The sequence below is a fragment of the Pelecanus crispus genome, chromosome 3 (genome assembly GCF_030463565.1).
Source record: "Pelecanus crispus isolate bPelCri1 chromosome 3, bPelCri1.pri, whole genome shotgun sequence".
NCBI classification, from domain to species: domain Eukaryota; kingdom Metazoa; phylum Chordata; class Aves; order Pelecaniformes; family Pelecanidae; genus Pelecanus; species Pelecanus crispus.
Genome location: NC_134645.1, coordinates 1,570,661 through 1,591,519, shown reverse-complemented (window position 1 = coordinate 1,591,519; position 20,859 = coordinate 1,570,661). Strand labels below are relative to the sequence as shown.

The window sequence follows — 20,859 nt, the reverse complement described above, 5'->3', positions numbered from 1 at the left end:
GGGGGGGGGGGGCGGCGGGGGGCGGGCGGGGCGGCGGGGGACGGCGGCGGGGGGCGGCGCGGCGCGGAGCTGCCGCCTCAGCACTTTCGGCAGAACAATGGGGCCGGCCGAGGGGGCGGGGGGGGGCCGGGCCGGTGGCGGCGGCCCCGCCGCCCGTCGCCTGCCCTCAGGCCGCCCCGCTCCGCCCGCAGGCAGCCCCCATGGCCAAGCAGCCCCCTGAGGCGAAGGCGCGACGCGACGGCGAGCGGCTGGCGGCGGCGGAGGGGCCGGGCCCGGCCGCGCAGCTGCGCCCCGGGGCTCCCGCCGCCCTGCCCGGCTCCGCCGCCAGCGCCACGGCGGGGCCTCCGCCGCGGGGCCCGCCCGCCAGCCCCGGCCCCATCGCCACCCGCTCGCCCTTCTTCATCTTCCTGCGGAGGTCGCCGCTGCTGTCGCGCTCCTCCAGCGGCTACTTCTCCTTCGACGCCGAGCGCAGCCCCGCGCCCCTCAGCTGCGACAAGGCCACGCAGACCCCCAGCCCGCCCTGCCAGGCCGTCAACCACTGCCTCAGCGCCATGGGTAAGGTGCTTTTTTGGGGGGGAAGGGGGGTAAAGTGGGGGGCTGCGCCCGCCCGAGCGCGCAAAACCGCCCCCGCCGTCGCCCCCCGCCCGCCGGCGACGCCTCCCGCGCCTCCACCTGCCTGTCCTTCCTTCCCGAGGCGCAAAACGCAGCTTTTCCTCGTCCTCCCGGCGACGCCGCGCACCTGCGGCAGCGCTTCCCGCATCCCGCCGTCGCCTTTTGGGGATGCTGGCGGCGGGCGAGCACCCCCCCCCCCGTGCCGGACCCCCTCACCTTTTGGGGATGCTGGTGGTGGGCGAGCACCCCCCCGTGCTGGACCCCGTCGCCTTTTGGGGATGCTGGTGGTGGGCGAGCACCCCCCCGTGCCGAATGCTGGCAGTGGCTGAGCACCCCCCCGTCACCTTTTGGGGATGCTGGTACTGGGCAAGCACCCCCCTGTGCCAGATGCTGGCGGCGGGCGAGCACCCCCCCGTCACCTTTTGGGGATGCTGGTGGTGGGCAAGCACCCCCCTGTGCCAGATGCTGGCGGCAGGCAAGCACCCCCCCGTCACCTTTTGGGGATGCTGGTGGCGGGCGAGCACCCCCCCGTGCCGAATGCTGGCGGTGGCTGAGCACCCCCCGTCACCTTTTGGGGATGCTGGCGGTGGGCGAGCACCCCCCTGTGCCAGATGCTGGCGGCAGGCGAGCACCCCCCAGTCACCTTTTGGGGATGCTGGCAGTGGGCAAGCACCCCCCCGTCACCTTTTGGGGATGCTGGAGGCAGGCGAGCACCCCCCCGTCACCTTTTGGGGATGCTGGCGGCAGGCGAGCACCCCCCCGTCACCTTTTGGGGATGCTGGCAGCGGGCAAGCACCCCGTTGTCACCTTTTGGGGATGCTGGCAGCAGGCGAGCACCCCCCCCCGTCGCCTTTTGGGGATGCTGGCAGCAGGCGAGCACCCCCCCCGTCGCCTTTTGGGGATGCTGGCGGCGGGCGAGCACCCCCCCGTCGCCTTTTGGGGATGCTGGCGGTGAGCGAGCACCCCCCTGTGCCAGATGCTGGCGGCGGGCGAGCACCCCCCCGTCGCCTTTTGGGGATGCTGGCGGTGAGCGAGCACCCCCCTGTGCCAGATGCTGGCGGCGGGCGAGCACCCCCCCGTCACCTTTTGGGGATGCTGGCGGCGGGCGAGCACCCCCCCGTCACCTTTTGGGGATGCTGGCGGCGGGCGAGCACCCCCCCGTCACCTTTTGGGGATGCTGGTGGCGGGCGAGCACCCCCCTGTGCCAGATGCTGGCGGCAGGCGAGCACCCCCCAGTCACCTTTTGGGGATGCTGGCAGTGGGCAAGCACCCCGTTGTCACCTTTTGGGGATGCTGGCGGCAGGCGAGCACCCCCCCGTCACCTTTTGGGGATGCTGGCGGTGGGCGAGCACCCCCCCGTGCCGGAGCAAGGCGGAGGTGCGGTGGGGGGGGGTCCATGCCGCGCCCTGCCCCGCTGCCGCCCGCCGTCACCCCCGCCGCCCGCCCTCACCTGCCAGGCGGTTGCGAAAGGCCCCGCCGCGGCCTTGAGCCCGTGCCAGGGCGAGCCGTGGGGCGCACGGGGGGCCGGCGGCGGGCAACCTGCCCGATTCGGGGCCGGCGGCGGGCTGGCCGTGCGGCCGGCGGCACGGGGTGTCTGCGAGCTGGCCGGGCCCGCCGAGCGAACGTGCTGCCGGCGAACCCCCGCTCATCCAGCGCTTTTTTTTTTTTTTTTTTTTTTTTTTTAAACCATTATTCCCGCTTTTATTCCTTTTCCGGGATAGGTCTGTCCCTGCTTGGGAAGGAGGGGGCAAAGATGTTTGAGCCAGCTTCCCAGGCAGGGCTCGCTTCTCGCCCGCCTTCGCGCGCGCCGCTGCGAGGTAAGCGCCTTCGCACCCGTCGTTCCTTCCGCTCCCGTTTCTTCCTCGGCCGAGCCGCGTGGTGCCGTAGGTGCTCGGGGGTCGGAAAGCTCCCGCTTGGTTTTGGCGAAACCTGCGGTTTGGCGCTGGGCAGCGGCGCGGTGGCGGGCGGGCGCGTGTTTTCGTGCGGCTTGCCAGGTGAGGCTGGCTTGAAGGCTCTAGCGGCGGAGAAGCCGTGCCTGCCGGAGCCGCTCGAGCCGTCCGGCGATGCCTTTCGCCTCTCGGCGTTAATAACCCCTTAATTGGGGGAAACCTTTCAACTTCTGCAAGAAACCTTTCAACTTCTGCAAGGAACCGGGAGAAGGCGGGCGCGCTCCCGCGAGGCAGGTACCGCCTCGGTAGCGCTCCTCCGGGGATAACAAGCACCAACTCCAAGCTTTACATGATCAAAACATAATTTTTTTTTTTTTTTGTGGGGGGGGGGTTGGTTTTTTTTTTTTGTTGTTGTTGTTTTTTTGCCTCCCTGGTTAATGGCTGTGGTTACAGCTGCAGAGGGCTTGCTGTAATATGCCCTTAGGAAAGATTTTTTTCTGACATTATTGCAGTAATTACAGCTTAATGCAAGTTTCACAACCTCGTGTAGCGCAAACACACGTGGCACAGCAGGGCAAGGATGCTGGAGTTCCTCGGCAGGGAGAGCCGCAGCCAATGTTTTAGCAGCGAGTGACTTTTTTTTTTTTTTTTTGGTGCTCCAGGAAGAAGTTTTCCCTGATTTTTTTTTTTTTTTTTTACTTCTGCTTTTTCATCGCCGTAGGAGAGCTGTTGGAATGCTGGTTTTACTGGAGCCTTTGTTCTGTTATTGTTGCTACGGGCATCATCCTAAACAAGTATAAGCAAATGGAAAAATCCTCGAGCTATTTAAACGGGACCCTTGGCTACTCTCAAACACGATTAAGCCGGCAGCGCGGATCTGCGGAGCTGTTTTATCCCCGCTCAGGGGCTGCGACTCCCAGGCCGTGGCTTTACTGCGCGGCTCGCCTCGAGAAAGGGCCGCGGCTTTGCGCCTTGGGCAGCGTCCCGCCGGATGCGTGCCGTTGAGTTTCCGCGCGGAAACGGGCCGGTCCCTCTGCAAGGAAGCCAAGGGTATAATTTTTTTTGTTGTTGTTGTTTGTGTTTTTTGCGTGCTGATTTTTATCTGCCGCAAGGCACTGGCTTTGCTAGGAAGCGCAAGCAAGTGGCTTTTAATAATAATAATAATAATTAATAAACAGGCGTTTCCTGCGAGCGAGAGCGGTTTGTGTGCCGTAGGTGCTCTCGGCCTCTCCCGTGGGCAGCGCCGGGCTGTTTCCAAGGCTGGTCCAGCAAAGCTCACGCTCTGCCCCGAAGCTGCCTCTTCCGAACATCGTAAAACCTTCCCAAAGTTTGCAGCGGCGACAGCCCAAATAATAATTAAGCGCTGAGGGTGCCCCTGCCAGGCACAAAAAAAAAAAAAAAAAAAAAAAGCGGAGGCAACCCTGGGGAATCGCGGGATGCCTCCGGTCGCGTGGATGTGTGAATTTTGGACGAATATTTCAAGTCTGTGGCTCTTCATGGTTGGGTTTTTTTTTTTTTGTTCCAAGAGCGGCCCTGCCTAAAGGCACAGGAGCGCGGGGTTCGCGCCTGGGTTTTTGGGATGTATTTGGTGCGAGCACTCCGTAAATGGGTTCTCCCCGGGCTGTTCCGATCCCGGTGCGTCTTCCCGCGCTGTGGAAGAGGGGGGAGAAGCAGCACGAAGCTCTCCTTGCCTGCGAGGGAGATCCTGCGGGTGCAGTAGGTGCAATTTAAGGGGGGGGAGACCTTGCGCCGAGGAGCTGGCGCTGGCGTTCCTGTTGCTCTCAATCCAGAGCCGCCGCCGTTCTCTCCCCGAGCTTCGCGCGCGGTTCCTCTGAACCCGTTCCCCAAGGAAGTTTTCTCCTGGGGTTGCTTTGGATGAGCGTGCCTGGAGGCTGGAGGTGCACTTTGGGGTTGGTTTTTGGTCTTGTTTTTGGTTTGTTCTTTCTTTTTTTGGGTTTTTTTTCTTTTCTTTTTCTTTTGCTTCCAGGCTGGGACCGCGGCATTGCCGTGCCCGTCCCGGGCTGGAGCATCCCGTGGTTCTACGGCGAGGCGCGGGCGTCCTCCCCCAATTTGTCCCCACGGCAGCCGGCTCGCCGTCGGTGGCTCGCGGTATGACTGGGGGGCCCCCCGAAAGCACCTCTGACGGGTTTTGGGACCGGTTATGACTGGACCCTTTTGACACCGCCGTTCGGCAGCGCCACAGAAAGTCCTTTCTGAAAACCTCAACGCGATTTCGCTCTCAGCCACCAACCCCAGCCTTCATCTCTCGAGCGGATGAGCTCTTGGGTGCGATGCTGGGGCAGGGGGGGAAGGATGGAGAAGGGGGGAAGGATGGCGACGGAGCCGTACCTCTCCCCCTTGCAGTGTTCTCCGCATCCCCAGGCTTCTCTGCATCCTTTTGTCCCATCTCCTTTTTTTTTTTTTTTTTTTTTCTCCTTTTTTTTGTCTCCCCCTCCCCACCCAGCTTAGCCCTTGTTGGGAAAGGCAGCCCGGGGCTGGCTCTGGTGACGGCGGTGGGATTTCGGATGGTCGCCCCGCCCTGGCAGAAATCCTGTTTGCGTTCCCGGAGCGTCGGGGTGGAGTATCGCGAGGGCTGCGCCGCATTTCATTCACCAGCGAGGAAAATAAATACGCCGGGGCCGTCCCCGGGCAGGCGGCGGGTACTACTCCTGCGCTACTACAGCGTGAAAACAAAACAGATCCCCGAGCCAAGCAGCGCTAGTTTGGCTCGGAAATATATTTTCCAGTCAGGTTGGAGCCAGGCTTTTATTTAATTTTTTTTTTTTTTTTTACTGCCCCACTAATCCTTTGAATATTTTGAGATTGGAAGCTATTTCTATTCCCTTGTGATTCTTTCTAAGCTCTCGTGCCAAAAAGCTCTGTTTTGTTTTGTGCGGTGTTTTTTTTTTTGGGTTGTGTGGGGTTGTTTTGGGGTTTTTTTTGTTTGTTTGTTTGTTTGTTTCTGTGTTGTTTGGTGTTGGGTGGGGTTTGGTGTTTTTTTTTTTTTTTTTTTCCCTTTGAGGCTGTGATTCTTGCTCGGATCCCGCACTTGGGTTTGCGGGAGCGGGAAGAGGCGACGCAAGTACCGCACGGGATCCTGCCGGGGTCGCAGGCTGCTCCTTTCCCCCCTTGGGTGTTTGGGGGATTGCGCTGGCTTTATCACATGCCTAATAACTTCTTAAAATGGAGACCGAGATAAGTACAGTATAATTGATGCATTAGCTCCCCCCCCCCCCCCCCCCCCCCCTTTATAAGCCAGCATGGTTTTCTTGCGTCGCGTTTATTTTCCGCGAAAGCTCAGGAAGATGCTCTTTGAGAGGCGAGCGTCCACGCGGATGGAAAGTCCTTCAGGTTGCTGGAAGCGTGGTTCCTCGGCGTACAAACCCAGTCGTGGCTTTCTTCTCAGTACGACCAAACCGATTATTTTCCTTTTCTCGGCGAGCGCTTCAGAACTGTTCGGGGAAGAAATGGGAGAATTCAGTTAAAGTAACCAGACAGAGGTTTGTTAAGGTAGTGAGATTGAAGTTGCTGCTGTCCCGGCAAGAAAGAAAATTATTAGAAAGAGGGGGAAGAGAGGGTTTTGCTAGGGGAAAGGAATTGGAGAGTGGCGTCTCGGCATTCCTCCCGGTTTAAGAGGGGACCAACGCTTGGATGTGCTGGAGGAGATGCTCCTTAGGGGAAACCTGTAGCAAAAAAACCAAATGAACAAAAGCCTAATAATCACATAGAAAAATGGTGAGGAATAAAAGCCTCTCCTCTGATGCACATCTTATGCAACAAGTCCCATTTGCGCTGCGCGCCACGCGCAGGCCCTCGCAGCCTGGCACCTGCACAACTCCTAGGAAATGGTATTTAAAAAAAAAAATTACAAAAAATAGTAATAATACATAAAAAAAAATAGTAGTAGTCCATTGGCTCTTGCCAAGTTTATAGAGTATTTATTTGTTGTTGGTGTTTCACCTGTTTCAAATACTCTGGTTTTGGTTCCCTGCAGCTTCCCAGAGGCAGTCGCACTCGGTAGCGGAAGACGTCCAGCCCCGAATCTGGATCGCACAGGAGCTGCGGCGCATCGGAGCCGAGTTCAATGCCTCCTATTACAGAAGAAGGGTAACTTTCGTCTTTTTACTTTCCATTTCTTTACGCACCGGTCTCTAAAAGGGAAAAGCTTAATCATCTCTGAAAACTAGTTCTGCGGTGAATGTTTCGTTACCTCAAACGTAGAAAAGGATGCGCGGGTGGCTGTGTTTGCCTGGACGCAGGGGCGTGCTGCCTGCGCCGGCGAGTCGTCTGCCGCTGCAGCGTCATTAAATCAATTAAAAATAACGCTTAAGCTGGCACTTGAGGTTTTCGGGAGTTCGCAGTAGCTTTCGTAGCACCCAGGGCCCGTAAAGCGCGGTGCTGGATTGCGGCTGGACCTGACGATAATGAGGAAGGAGCTTCTGAAAGTGAAGAGGCAGCGAAGGTTTGGGTGTGTTGGGGTGGTTTTTGGGGGTGGTGTTGGGAGAGCCTCTCTGGAAGCGGTGCCCGGCTGGGGGAAAAACAGGCAGGGAGCGAACGTAGTGGCTTTCCGTGCCCGGCTCCCAAATTCCGGCTGCCGAGGATCGCGTGCGTGCAGGCGTAGTTGCAAATAAGAAACAGGGATGGACTTGGGCTGCAAACTTGCTTGTCTTGCAGAGAATCTGCCAGAGCTGTTTTGAAACGCGTGTATTTATAAGACTGTCAACTCTCTCACCTTTGAGTGTTGCAACAAAAATAAAGAGGTGGCACTAACACAAAAAAAAAAACCCAAAAAAAACAACCCAACCCCAAAACCCACAGCAACGAAGAACCCCCAAAACAAAGCAAGCCAGCGAGATGAAGTAAGAGCAGTTTTCCGACGAGCGACCGTAGCCGGTAACTCGCCTGCCGAGCGCTGTTGACGGCTGCGTGTTCCTGCATGTGGGTTTCTGGTCCATCGGCTCGCCCTTGCGCTCGCCGGTGGGAAGAGGAGTCAGAAACGCGTTCGGTAGCAGCGGCGGCGCTGAAATGCTGACTGCCCGGATCCCTTATCCGTCCTCCCCCCGGCTCGTGAGTCCACTCCGGCAGCGCGTTTCCTCGCCGTTCCCAGGGGCCGCTTGGCGGATGCCTTCAGGCAGGGGCTCTCCCCCAAAACGGGTGCCAGGCTGCTGCGGTTCAGCTCCTTCGGCGCAGCCTCTCTGCGTCGCCTCGCTGGAGACGGCTCCATCGGCTCTGCTTTGTTCCCGAATCCTCTGGCTTTCCCGACCCGCGACAAAGCGGCGATAAACTGCGTTTTATCCGCAACACGCATCTTCCGACCTTCCCCATCCAGGCTGATCCCTCGGGATGCAAAATACCTCCTTTTTTTTTTTTTTTTTTTTAATCCCGATCCGCAACGCGCATCTTCCGACCTTCCCCATCCAGGCTGATCCCTCGGGATGCAAACTACCCTCCTCTTTTTCTTTTTTTTATCCCGAATCCACAACACGCATCTTCCGACCTTCCCCATCCAGGCTGATCCCTCGGGATGCAAAATACCTCCTCTTTTTTTTTTTTTTTTTTTATACCAAATCCGCAACACGCATCTTCCGACCTTCCCCATCCAGGCTGATCCCTCGGGATGCAAACTACCTCCTCTTTTTCTTTTTTTTTATCCCGAATCCGCACACGCGTCTTCCGACCTTCCCCATCCAGGCTGATCCCCTCGGGATGCAAAATACCTCCTCTTTTTCTTTTTTTTATCCCGAATCCGCAACGCGCATCTTCCGACCTTCCCCATCCAGGCTGATCCCTCGGGATGCAAAATACCTCCTCTTTTTCTTTTTTTTATCCCGAATCCGCAACACGCATCTTCCGACCTTCCCCATCCAGGCTGATCCCCTCGGGATGCAAATACACCTCCTCTTTATGGTTTTTTTGGGGGGTTTTGGGGGGGTTTTTTATTTGGTTTATATGGGGTTTTAGGTTTGGTTTGGTTTTTGGTTGGTTTTTTGGGGTTTTTATTTGTTTGGTTGGTTGTTTTTTGTTATAAGGACTATTTTTTCATTGAAAGGCAGGGGCCAAGCCGATCCTACGGGCGTGCGGAAAGCCGAAAGCGCCTGGTTAGGGGCAAGCTGACCCAGAAGGGCTGGCCAAAATGCCGCGTGCCGCGACCATCCCCTTCTCCCCGCCGCCTCCCCGGAGCGGTGCCTTCAATTCGGAGCGCGGGCCAGCCCTTTTGGGCGCCTTCCGGGATAGGTTTGCGATGAGCAGGAACGTGAAGCTGGCGGGAGGTGGTTCCCGGCGCTGCGGCCAAGCTTCCAACCTGACGCCCTGGGGAGAGAGAACCGAAACGCCGAGGACCGCGTCCTGTTTGTTAGATGACGCGAGCAGAGACCGTCATGCGTGACCCCTAAAAACACTTTGTACCTGGCTCAATCAGCATCTGACACCTTCTTGCTCGTCGCATCCACAAAAGAGGTTTCAGAGCGTTTAAGCGATTGCTGTAGAATTCTCGTCCCCGATGCGCTCGGTTGTTGCTTCGTGGAAAGGTTGGGTTTGGTTTTTTTTGTGTTTTTTTTTTTTTTTTGCATTCTGCAAGCGGTCCGGCCGCTCCGGAGCAAAGGTGGGCTCTGCAGAGCCGGAGCGTTTTGGCAAGAGGGGTCGGTAGGGCGCCTCACCGGCACGCCTGGCTCCGCCGCTCGCTGGGGTTTGCCCTTTCAGCGCGTGGGTAGAAATGGGGAACCAAAAGCCCTGCCCAAACGGCACTCGCCGGGCAGGTCGGGGCTGTCGGACGGCTCGGAGCCACGTGTTCCCCGGCACGTTCCCCGGCGGTGCACCCTGCGCGTCACGCCCCAGGGGACCGCGTCTCCGGCAAGACGATGGGCAATGGGACAACTCAACTCGCCGCCCGGCCCCCTCTTTGCCCCGGCAAAGCTCGTGCGGGCGGGTTTGGGGCGGCCCCCGGGTGGGTGAATCCCGCTCGTGCGGGGGAGCCGGCGCTCTGGGGCGCGGGGATGGCCCAGGGTGGGAGGCGCGGGACCGCCCGCGTCGCGCGCGCCGTAGCAGCGGGGAGGGCAGGTTGCACGTCGGCGTGAAGAGCGTCGTTTCTCTCTCGGCGGCGTGCACAAGCGTGGTTTTACTGCGCTGAATGTAGGCTGAGTTGGATTGCTTTGGGATGGTGGAGAGAGGGAGAGGGGGATGTTTGGGCTTTTGCCCTAAAAAAAGGGGGGGGGGGGGAGGGGGGGGAAAAAAAGGGGGGGGGGAAGGGCAAAAAAGAAGAGGGGAGGCAAAAAAAGAAGAGGGGAGGCAAAAAAGAAGAGGGGAGGCAAAAAAGAAGAGGGGAGGCAAAAAAAGAAGAGGGGAGGCAAAAAAAGAAGAGGGGAGGCAAAAAAAGAAGAGGGGAGGCAAAAAAGAAGAGGGGAGGCAAAAAAAGAAGAGGGGAGGCAAAAAAAGAAGAGGGGAGGCAAAAAAAGAAGAGGGGAGGCAAAAAAAAAGGCAAAAGGCCAAAAAAAAAAAGGCCAAAAAGGCCAGAAAAGAAAAGAGGCGCAAGAAAAGGCAAAGAAAAGAGGCGCAAGAAAAGGCAAAGAAAAGAGGCGCAAGAAAAAAAGGCAAAGAAAGGAGGCGCAAGAAAAAAAGGCAAAGAAAGGAGGCGCAAGAAAAAAAGGCAAAGAAAGGAGGCGCAAAAAAAAAGGCAAAGAAAAGAGGCGCAAAAAAAAAGGCAAAAAAAAAGGCAAAAAAAAAAGGCAAAAAAAAAGGCAAAAAAAAAAAAAAAGCTTGAAAAGAAACGCTCGTTTGGCGATCGCTCCTTGCGTCGTCGCTGCGCGCTGTGGTGGTACGCGGGTCCCTCGCCCCAGCGAGCAGCGTTGCGCGGGCCGTGGCCGGCTGGCCGTGCGTGGGGCCGCGGTTGCGCCCGGAGCGCTCGGGGCTCAGCCCCGCGCCGTGGCACCGCAGGCGGGCACCGGGCTGCGCGCTGGCGGCGCCGCTCTGCCTGCTGGCGGGCGGGCTTGCTCTTCATTGATCGGGGCTTCTGCTTGTTGATCGGGGTTTCTGCTTATTGATTGGGGTTTATTTATTGGGGTTTCTGTTTATTGATTGGGGGTTTCTGCTTATTTATTGATTGGGGTTTCTGTTTATTGATTGGGGTTTATTTATTGGGGTTTCTGTTTATTTATTTATTGGGGTTTCTGTTTATTTATTGATTGGGGTTTCTGTTTATTGATTGGGGTTTCTGTTTATTGATTGATTGGGGTTTCTGTTTATTGGGGTTTCTGTTTATTGGGGTTTCTGTTTATTGATTGGGGTTTCTGTTTATTGATTGATTGGGGTTTCTGTTTATTGGGGTTTCTGTTTATTGGGGTTTCTGTTTATTGATTGGGGTTTCTGTTTATTGATTGGGGTTTATTGATTGGGGTTTCTGTTTATTGATTGGGGTTTATTGATTGGGGTTTCTGTTTATTGATTGATTGGGGTTTCTGTTTATTGATTGATTGGGGTTTCTGTTTATTGATTGGGGTTTATTGATTGGGGTTTCTGTTTATTGATTGGGGTTTGTTTATTGGGGTTTCTGTTTATTGATTGGGGTTTGTTTATTGGGGTTTGTTTATTGGGGTTTCTGTTTGTTTATTGGGGTTTCTGTTTGTTTATTGGGGTTTCTGTTTGTTTATTGGGGTTTATTGATTGGGGTTTCTGTTTATTGATTGGGGTTTCTGTTTATTGATTGGGGTTTCTGTTTATTGATTGGTGTTTATTTATTGGGGTTTCTGTTTATTTATTTATTGGGGTTTCTACTTATTGATTGGTCTTTTTATTTATTGGGGTTTCTATTTATTTATTTACTCCCTTTTTTTACTTTTTTCTTTTTACCCTTTTTTTACTTTTTTCTTTTTACCCCCTCTTTTTTTACCCCCTCTTTTTTTACCCCCTCTTTTTTTACCCCCTCTTTTTTTACCCCCTCTTTTTTTACCCCCTCTTTTTTTACCCCCTCTTTTTTTACCCCCTCTTTTTTTACCCCCTCTTTTTTTACCCCCTCTTTTTTTACCCCCTCTTTTTTTACCCCCTCTTTTTTTACCCCCTCTTTTTTTACCCCCTCTTTTTTTACCCCCTCTTTTTTACCCACCCACCCTTTTTTTTTTACCCACCCTTTTTTTTTGCCCTTTCTCAAGGCAAGCGTGGCTGGGAGTGGGCAGCTTCGGCCCTTTGAGTATTACAGAGCTCTTTATTGAAGGAGAACACGACAGGTCGCGGCGTTTACTTCCCTCCTTCGTGAAACGCTTGGCTTCGCCGCTCCGAAATACCCGCGCGGCGTGGTGCGGGGGGCTGGTGGCGCCGGGGCGGTGCTGGCCATGAGAGTCACCGTCGCCTTCGTTTTCTCTCTCTTCTCTCTCCTCGTTTTAGGCTTTCGAGGCGAGAAACCCCTGGTTTTTGCTCCTCCTGTGTTACATCATCCGCGTCATCTGGAGGATGCGCTGAGCGCCGGGCGCGTCCCGAGGCACCGGGACTTGTTTGCTCCTTGGGAAAGCCCGGGGAGGGCGGACAGACGGACGGACGCGGGGCTCCCACCCCGCCCTCTCCCCCGGGACGCGCGGTGGGGGCCGGCGGATGAGGGTGGACATCCCACGCCGATCTGCTGGGGCTCTCCGGACAAAATCCCGCATCGAGAGTGGCGTTTACTGCATTTCGCTCAACTCTCTTACTATTTTTTTTTTTTTTTTTTTAATTTCTCCAATTGAGTCTCAGAGTCAATATTCAACAGCGATGGAATAACTCTTTTTTTTTTTTTTTTTTTTTTTATTTGTCATCATTTCTGGAAACCCGTCGGCTCGTCTGGGATAAACCAGCGGGAAACCCTGCCTTGCCTCGCCGACCTCATCGCGGAGACTCGCGGAGCCCTCGCCTCGCCCTTTGCCTCCTGGGCGTTTGCCCGCGGAAAAGGATGGCGCTGATGGGAGACGGGCAGAGGGATTTAAATCAGCACTTCTTTTACCTGTAAATACCTAATGCTACCCCCAAATCCACCTTCATTTGCATCATGCAAATAGCCTATTTCCTGCTGACTGATTTTTTTAAATTTTTTTTAAATTTTTTTAAATTTTTTTTAAATTTTTTTAAATTTTTTTAAATTTTTTTAATTTTTTTAAATTTTTTTAAATTTTTTTAAATTTTTTTTAAATTTTTTTTAATTTTTTTTTTTTTTAACACTCTGAACTTCAAGATTTATCTGTCAGACTCCCCGGCATCCAAAATATCACAACCAACCAACCAACCAAAAAAAACCAATCCACCAGGTTGCCTTTTTTTAAAGAAATTCTTTCTATAAAAAACGTGTGAAAACGCTTGCGTATTGTATAATACTATATATAATATATAACATCGGTGACTGAGTAGTTCAGCAATAACACGTTCTCGGAGGCAGGTAAAAACTTCCCGGCACGCCGCCGCGTTGCACCCGGAGACGACAGCTCCTGCTGCCCAACTTCAGGAACTGTTTCAAGGCGTTGCTTGTACCTTGCTCTTCAACCCAGGAGGGTTTTTAAGGCGCTGGATTTTTTTTTAAAATTTTTTTTTTTCTTTTTTTCCCCCCCCCGCCCCGCCCCGGGATCCTGTGTGTTTGGCCAGGACACGCTGGACCAGGGGGATGAGCGGGGTGGGACCGTCGGCGTGAAGAGCCCGGATGCCGGTGCGCTGGGATGCAGCTGGAAGATGCCGACCTGGTACGGATCCAGCCGGCGACACGCTGCCTGGGGTCTGCTCCCCGCCGACTCCTCCCAAACCGCCCTCCTTCCCGCCGGGAAGGCCCGACCGGGCGCTCCACGCTGTCCCAGGGCATCTCCCGGAGACCCCCGAGGGCTTGGCGGAGGAAGCAGGTCTGTCTCCTCGGGGGTCCCCCCCCGTCTCCGCTTCATCTCGCGGGCGGGCGACTGCTGCACAGCGGGTGCTTTTTTGGGGGGGTGGCCGCTCCGCCCCCCCCCCCATCTATGCACAAACGTACCCCTCTCTGCCTCCGGAGCTGCCCCTTCCCGGTGCAGGTGGTCCTCAAACCCCAAACGCCGCCGGTTTATTTCTGGTTTCACCAGCACCATAGGAAAAAAAAAAAAAAAAAAAAAATTATAAACCCCCAACCCCAAGCCCGAGATAGCGTTTTTTCCTGCGATACGCGCGCAGGGGGAAGCTGTTGAGTGCCATGTGCGATCATTAGCGTTTTTAACGATGGACAAACTGCACAATCTCACCTCCGTGCACCGGCTGCCCGTCGGGTCGGCGAGTGGTGCCGGTGCGGGGCTGCGTGCCTCCGGTTGCACTCCTCGGCAGGATTCGGGAGTGATTTTTGAAATTGCATTTTACATTTTTTTTTTTATTATTATTATTATTATTCTTTTTGGACCTGCGCGGTGAGCGTGGGTTGCAGGAGTTGGCCGCGGCTGCAGGAGCAGGGGACGTTTAGGAAAGATTTTTTTTTTTTTTGGAATTTTGGTGAGGGTGTGGGGGGAACCTTTGCACTGGTGGAGAGCGAGCGGTTAAAATACCCGGTGAGCTTGGCCAGGGCAAGTTCCTGCTCCTCGTCCCAGTGGTTTTGGCTCACCTTAGCTGCGCTGCCCCAGCCGTGCTCGAGCCATCGCTTTTTTTCCGTAGGGTTTTTATAGAAAACCCCAGCAGGGAGGCCGCCGCCGCCGCAGGTTTCCCCACGGGAACCTACGTGGAATTGCATGGCTGTTGATAAAATTAAAATTAAAAAAAAAATACAAAATTTGGCAGCGGAGGGGGAAGCCAAACGAGATTTTTCTCCCCGGTTGAGTTTCATCCCTCGCCAGCGGATGAAACGGTGCTTTCGGGTCTCGCAGCCTTACGGCATCCCGGCATCCCGCCGGCACCCGCGCCGCCCAGAATGTGTCCCTTGGAGTACGCCAAAGAAATGCCGAGCACTTTACCCCGTCCTCCCCGCCGGGCTGCCCCAGCCAATGATGGAGACAAAAATTGTATTAATTTTAATTAAGGATTTTTTAAAAAAAAAAAAAAAACAACAAAAAAATCAATGTATTGGCACTGTCTGCCTGGGACTTCTCCGCAGGAGGCATTCCCGGCCAAAAGATAGGCGTAGGAAAATGAGCCCCCAAAAACCACGTTTCACCCCCGTAGAGTTTAGGGGGAAAAAACCAAAAAAACCCAACCCCAAAAAGCCTCTAAACAGAAGAATTGATGTTTTTAAATAGCGGCTGTGCTTGTTCTGGCTGCGCGCCGTGGGTCATTTTAAGCGTAAGCTGTGGTCTCTGTTCTGCCGAAAGGATGCGATGAAGAGTTTTCCTTGCTTGCGGGGAAACCAGATTTGTTCCTGGGCGATCTCACGCGATGCGTTAACGCTTCTCTTCTGCATAACTGTAAATACCTGAATATTTATTAGAGTAGGGCACCATATTATTTTCATCATCTGAGCCAAATATCTGTGTGCAATGTATTTCCTTTCCTTTCTCTCATGTAAGTTTTGTACAGCTTATAAGTAAAAAAAGAAAAAAAAAAAAAATTACTTTTTTTTTTTTCCCCTAAACTTTTTTTAGAATTGACCTTGGTAAATACTGTAGATTCTTCCCCCCCCACCCACCCCCCCCCCCCCCCCGTAATTAATGCACTCTACTGTTCCATAATGCTGTAACTTGTAGAAATGTATATTTATTTTCTGCTTATTTAAGTTCCTGTAAAGATTTTGTTTCCCCCTTCTCCCTGCCCCTGCAAGAAGCGATGGATCACCTTCCAAAGCGCTGTCTTCTCCCGGCAGTGCAGCCAATATGGTTAGGATAATGAGATTTTTTTTTTTTTTTTTTCTGAAAGTGCCTAAGTCCCACTTCCCCGTAGTGATTTAGGCACGTCAAAGACTTCAGCATTAGCAAAATTCAGTGGGAATTTGGCTTCTTTTTTGCCGCCCCCCCCCCTTTTTTAAAAGCCACATTTTTCTCCAGCTCGGCCACTTTTCCCTGGACCAGCGTTAACAGGAGGTACCACCAGCGCGCGCTGACGCGCTGACGAATCAATCACTAACTCGTTTCACAGGACCCAGCGTATGTAGCATTTTTTACTGCAATTTCCCTGGCTTACTTGTGTTTTGCACTGATGAATTTTGGACAGGGTAATTGCCACTTTACTTGTGCAATACTGCTGTAAATAATTGCAGATCTTTGGGGGTTTTTTTTGGTTGTTTTTTTTTTTTTTTTTTAAGATGCGATCTTTTATGTTCTTAATGAGTTTTATATGAATTAAAAAAAAAAAAAAAAACCAAAACTTTCAACTATTTGTCAGGAGTGCTGTTTTCTTTGGGGGCTCGATCACCTGAGGAAGGGCTGGGGAGGGGATATTTGTTGGTTTATCACCAGTTCTCCCGGTTTATCACCAGTTCTCCCCCAGCTCCAGGATGCGGGCACGTACCCGGGGTTTCCTTCTGCTCGGAGACGCCTTGACGTTCCCGGCAGGCTCGAAGGTGTCTGTTCAATGAAGCTGGTTTGCAAGATGCTGCCTCCAGCGCTTCCAAACCCAAGAGCAGCACCTCCGCCGCCCCGGCTGGAAGTGCTCTGGGCTATGGGTTGGCTTTTTTTTTTTTTTTTTTTTTCCCTTTTTTTCCCTACATTTATGGGCACAGATGTATTTACGGGGCTGTGTAGGCAGGGGCTCAAACCCAACCCCTGGGCGTCTCCTCCCTCCCCATCCCCAGCCGGTTTTCATAGTTACGGGAGAAGTTTGGGGAAGATGGGGGTTTGTTTTACATGATTTTTATTTTGGTTTAACATGATTTTTATTTTGGTTTAACATGATTTTTATTTTGGTTTTACATGATTTTTATTTTGTTTTACCATGATTTTTGTTTTACCATGATTTTTATTTTGTTTTACCATGATTTTTATTTTGTTTTACCATGATTTTTATTTTGTTTTACCATGATTTTTGTTTTACCATGATTTTTATTTTGTTTTACCATGATTTTTATTTTGTTTTAACATGATTTTTGTTTTACCATGATTTTTATTTTGTTTTAACATGATTTTTGTTTTACCATGATTTTTATTTTGTTTTTACATGATTTTTATTTTGTTTTTACATGATTTTTATTTTGTTTTAACATGATTTGTGTTTTAACATGATTGTTGTTTGTTTTGTTTTACATGATTTTCATTTTGTTTTAGCATCATTTTCATTTTGTTTTAACCTCATTTCCATTTTGTTACTTAAAATGCCTTTAGTTTTGTTTTAGTACGTTGTTATTACTTTTATTTTGTTATTTTACATTAGTATTTTGTTACGATTTCCTTAAGTCGAATCAAAACCTGTTTCGAAAAATGACCATCCCACCTCCCTCCCGCCTTGGCCCTCCATCCCATTTCTGCCCTTTTATTTCACCGCCGGTGCGGGATGGCAGATAACCCACGGCGTCGGCCGCGCTTCGGCCCAACGCTCCGGTGAGCCTGCTCCCGTGCGGCTCTTGGCGGAAAAGGAGCGGATAAGCGGTGACGGCGGAGGATCCTAAATTAAGTGGGGGGGTGGCAGGGACGAGGGGGACGGGCGAGCCGAGGTGCACGGGGATGGATTTGGTTGCTCCCCTTGGGACCGGGGCGTGCGTGCGTCTTTTGGAAGACCCCCATAAATTGTTTAAAGGCTAATAAATAAAAAAGACGATCGATACGGTTATCACGGAGGGAGAGCGTTGCATGCCAAAAACGGGGCGGCAGGGGGAAGGTGGGACCTGCAGAAACATCCAATATTTTTACGAGATGGTCGCACCCGCGTCCCGGGGCTGCCTTCTCCCCGCTCCTTGCCTGGCATCCCATTTTAATTCCCATTTCGAAGGTCCGCGGCGATGCCGCACGCGCAAACCAAGCTTGTAAAGCGTGGCTGTGGGCTCGCTGCTTGATTTTTTTTTTTTTTTTTTTTTCTTCTTTTTCTCAAAGGAGGTGAGCTGCTGGCCCATCCTGTGCGCCAGGCACGGCGGGGGGTGGGATATTTTTAGCTGCTTTCTTCCAAAATACCAGCTGGGCAGCCGGGGTTGGGGCTGCGTGACGCAACGCGGTGGGACCGTGCGTCAGCTGGGAAGGCTGAAAGGCAGGAAGAAACTGGGGGGAAAAGCAGATTGAGAAGTCCCCGGGAAGCCGCAGCCCGTGCCGGGTGCTGCCGTGCCGAGCGCTCCCGGCACCCGCTAGCTGGAAAAAAAAAAAAGCAACCCCAAAAGTCCTACTTGACAAACAACTGTAAAAAAATTCTGGATTTTTTTTTTTTGTTCTCGTGTGTGTTTCAAATTACAGAAGTTCCTGAAAGGGAAGTTTATTGGTTTCAGGTGCTATTTTGGGGGCTTCTTTAGCTCAAAAAAAAAAAAAAAAAAAGGCTTTATTGCCCAGCCGAGGCTCTGGCAGCTGCTGGCCCCGCTCTGCCCGTGGCTCTTTGGTCCCATTGGCATTTGGAACCCAATGGCCTGTGCAGGCAAATTGTCACACCTCGTGCTCTCGGTTTATCTTCACCGTGACTCATGCTGGAAGGAGCTCACTGCCTGCCTGAACCCGGTGACCTTGGCGAGACAACAGGGAAGAGAAACGCCAGCCCGCAAGCAACACGCAGCGGGCCACAGCGCTGGCGGGATCTCGCCTTTGGGCACGGGCTTGGCCATCGCCTGGTCTAGGTTGGCCATGGCCAAGGTAAAGGTGGCCACGGCCCAGGCTGGCCGTGGCCAAGATCACGGGTGGTCACAGCCCAAGTTGGCAGCCATGGCCGAGGTCAAAGGTGGTCATGGCCCAGGTTGGGCACGGCCAAGTTCAGGTTGGCCACGGCCCAGGCTGGCCGTGGCCAAGATCACAGGTGGTCACGGCCCAAGCTGGCAGTCACGGCCGAGGTCAAAGGTGGTCATGGCCCAGGTTGGGCACGGCCAAGTTCAGGTTGGCCATGGCCCAGGTTGGCCGTGGCCAAGATCAAGGGTGGTCACGGCCCAGGTTGGCAGTCACGGCCGAGGTCGAAGGTGGTCATGGCCCAGGCTGGGCACGGCCAAGTTCAGGTTGGCCATGGCCCAGGTTGGCCGTGGCCAAGATCAAGGGTGGTCACGGCCCAGGTTGGCAGTCACGGCCGAGGTCGAAGGTGGTCATGGCCCAGGCTGGGCACGGCCAAGTTCAGGTTGGCCATGGCCCAGGCTGGCCGTGGCCAAGTCCAAGGCGGTCACGGCCCAGGTCCATGAAAGACACATCATCTGGGTCCGCCCCAAGAGACAGGCCCTTTCTTCCTGCGGTCTTAAATTTTTGCTTTAGTAACTAATTAAAGCCACATGCAATTTTGTTTTAAGGATGACAAACTTCCTTTATTCCTTGAAAAGGGAAAAAAAAAAAAAAAAACCAAAACCAACTTGCTCATGGAAAAAGCCATCTGAAAGCCTCACCGCTGCAGAGTCCATTGGAAGGAAGGCTTTCTACACTCCCTCCCTCCCCAAAAACTCATGACTGCCTTGTGCACGCACTGTTGAGGACACACAAGACCTCAGCCTGGCCAGACCAGCTCCGAAACCACCCCAGGACATTCCCACATCCCTTAACCCCTGCCTGCCTCGGGAATGACCAGCGACCAAAGCCAACGACGAGCTCCCCAGTTGGGTGCTAACGTTGCGCGTTGCGCTCGCCGGGGATCGGCGGGGGGCTTGGAAGGGCACACCAGCCAAAGCACCCATCAGACGTGGGCTGAACACCGTAAATTTGGCAAAGCCACGCAGCCGACGGCTGCCGCGCCGCGGCCATCCAGTGCCATGGGAGCAACAACGCCATGCTGCCAGGCGCTCACACTCTCTCTCTCTTTCTCTGTTTTTTTTTTTTTTTTTTCCAATAACTCACATCTGACCTTTCAAACACCTGTTCAGCCTTAAACAGCTAAAAATACCCACCCAGCTTTGCATTTGATTTTCATATTGCAACAAAGCTCACTGTTTCCAGCGGGTTTCTCTCGTGTTTCTGGCAGGTTCTAGGATGGTCGACCTCTCCGCCGGTCAAACTCAGCGTAGCCGGGGCTGGGAGACGGCTGGTTGCCCCGGAGCGGGGCCAGGGAGGTCCCTGGAAGCAATAAGGGGGGGCGTTATAGACAGTATCATGGGGCTGGGCGTATATATTTGTACGGTGTAAGACAAGCCCAAGGATGGTAGGACCAAGGGGACGGTCCTGCTGCGAGGTGCCCGCAAGCCGCCACCCTCTGCTGCCCTTCCCCAGCAGCCCGACCGATTCCAGGTCTTTTGTGGGGAGTCTGCAAATTAAGACCCCCCGCAATCCTTGAGCTACCCTATAAAAAGGGAGATTAATGGGTTAGTTCCGCTGGCGGCACCGCGGTACCTGCGACGGCTGGTCCTGCGGAGCCGAGACGCCCGCGGCTCTCGCGGCAACGGCTTGCTCGGTGCCGCGCTGCTCGTCGCGGCCGCGGCTGGGCAAGGGCAGGGGGGCTCAGGGGGATACGGGGCCTTTTCTTCCCTGATTTGACGAATCGCTCCTCGCCGGCCTTTTGACGGGCTCATACGTTAATTTTCCCAGGAGGGCACGCGGGGAGCCTGCGCTTCCCAGCCTTGGCGGGCTGCCGCTAATTAAAGCACGCTTCATCCTGGCGCGATTGCGGGCATCGTGCGCCGAGCAAAAGACTTTTTGACAAAGACATCATTTTCTCGGCTGTTAATTAGGGGAAATAAAGTTGGAAGACGGGGCGATAGCCATTCCCTGCGGGGCAGGGGGATGCGCGCGGCAGCAAACCGCGGCTTCCCCGAGCATCCCCTCCGCTGCCCGTGCCGGCGCACGGCTCCGGCGCTAATTGGCGTCTCCGTAGCGGTGCAGGCTGGCACGCGAGGAAGGATGAGAAGAGCGTTGGAGCAAGAGAAAGGGCAACGAGAGCCGCATCCCGGAGCATCCCAACGCCGGCGCTGCAGCCATGGGTTGGCTGCCCGTGGGCCTATGTTAAAAAAATACAGGATTTTTCTGAAATCCTCCTTTTTTTTTTTTTTTTTCTGAAACACACAACTAAGCCCCCTGAGCATCGGAGGAGGAGACATGGGGCAGGGGCCATGGGGGTGCTGGTGGCACAGAATCCCCGCACCCATCCCTCCCGGGGCCGGCGGCGGCGGCAGAGCCCTCCTGTCAACCGGGACAGGGCAGGGGACCGGCCACGAGCGCCTGACATTAACATTCAAATTACTTATTGGCAGAAATGGGTTTAAAAATAGGGTTTTTATGATAAACAAACTAACCTCATACAGGAAGTGAGCTGCAAATACTAAAAACTAGTATGTTGTAAGAGAGCTGGCAGAGCACAGAGCTGCCCCGCAAAACCAGAAAAACAACAACAAAAAAAGAAGCACTTGGGGTTTTTTTAGTATTTTCTTGCTTCTTTTTTTTTTTTTTTT

The 20,859-nt window shown here is 53.8% G+C and overlaps 1 protein-coding gene across 1 annotated transcript; it reads left to right on the top strand.

The window, feature by feature from the left end:
- Positions 1 to 200: 200 nt before the first annotated feature.
- On the top strand, positions 201 to 11,948 carry BCL2L11 (BCL2 like 11). Its single transcript, XM_075706744.1, has 3 exons — positions 201 to 555; positions 6,496 to 6,608; positions 11,874 to 11,948. The coding sequence occupies exons 1-3, from the start codon at positions 201 to 203 to the stop codon at positions 11,946 to 11,948; spliced, it is 543 nt and encodes a 180-aa protein (XP_075562859.1).
- The last annotated feature ends 8,911 nt before the right edge of the window (positions 11,949 to 20,859 follow it).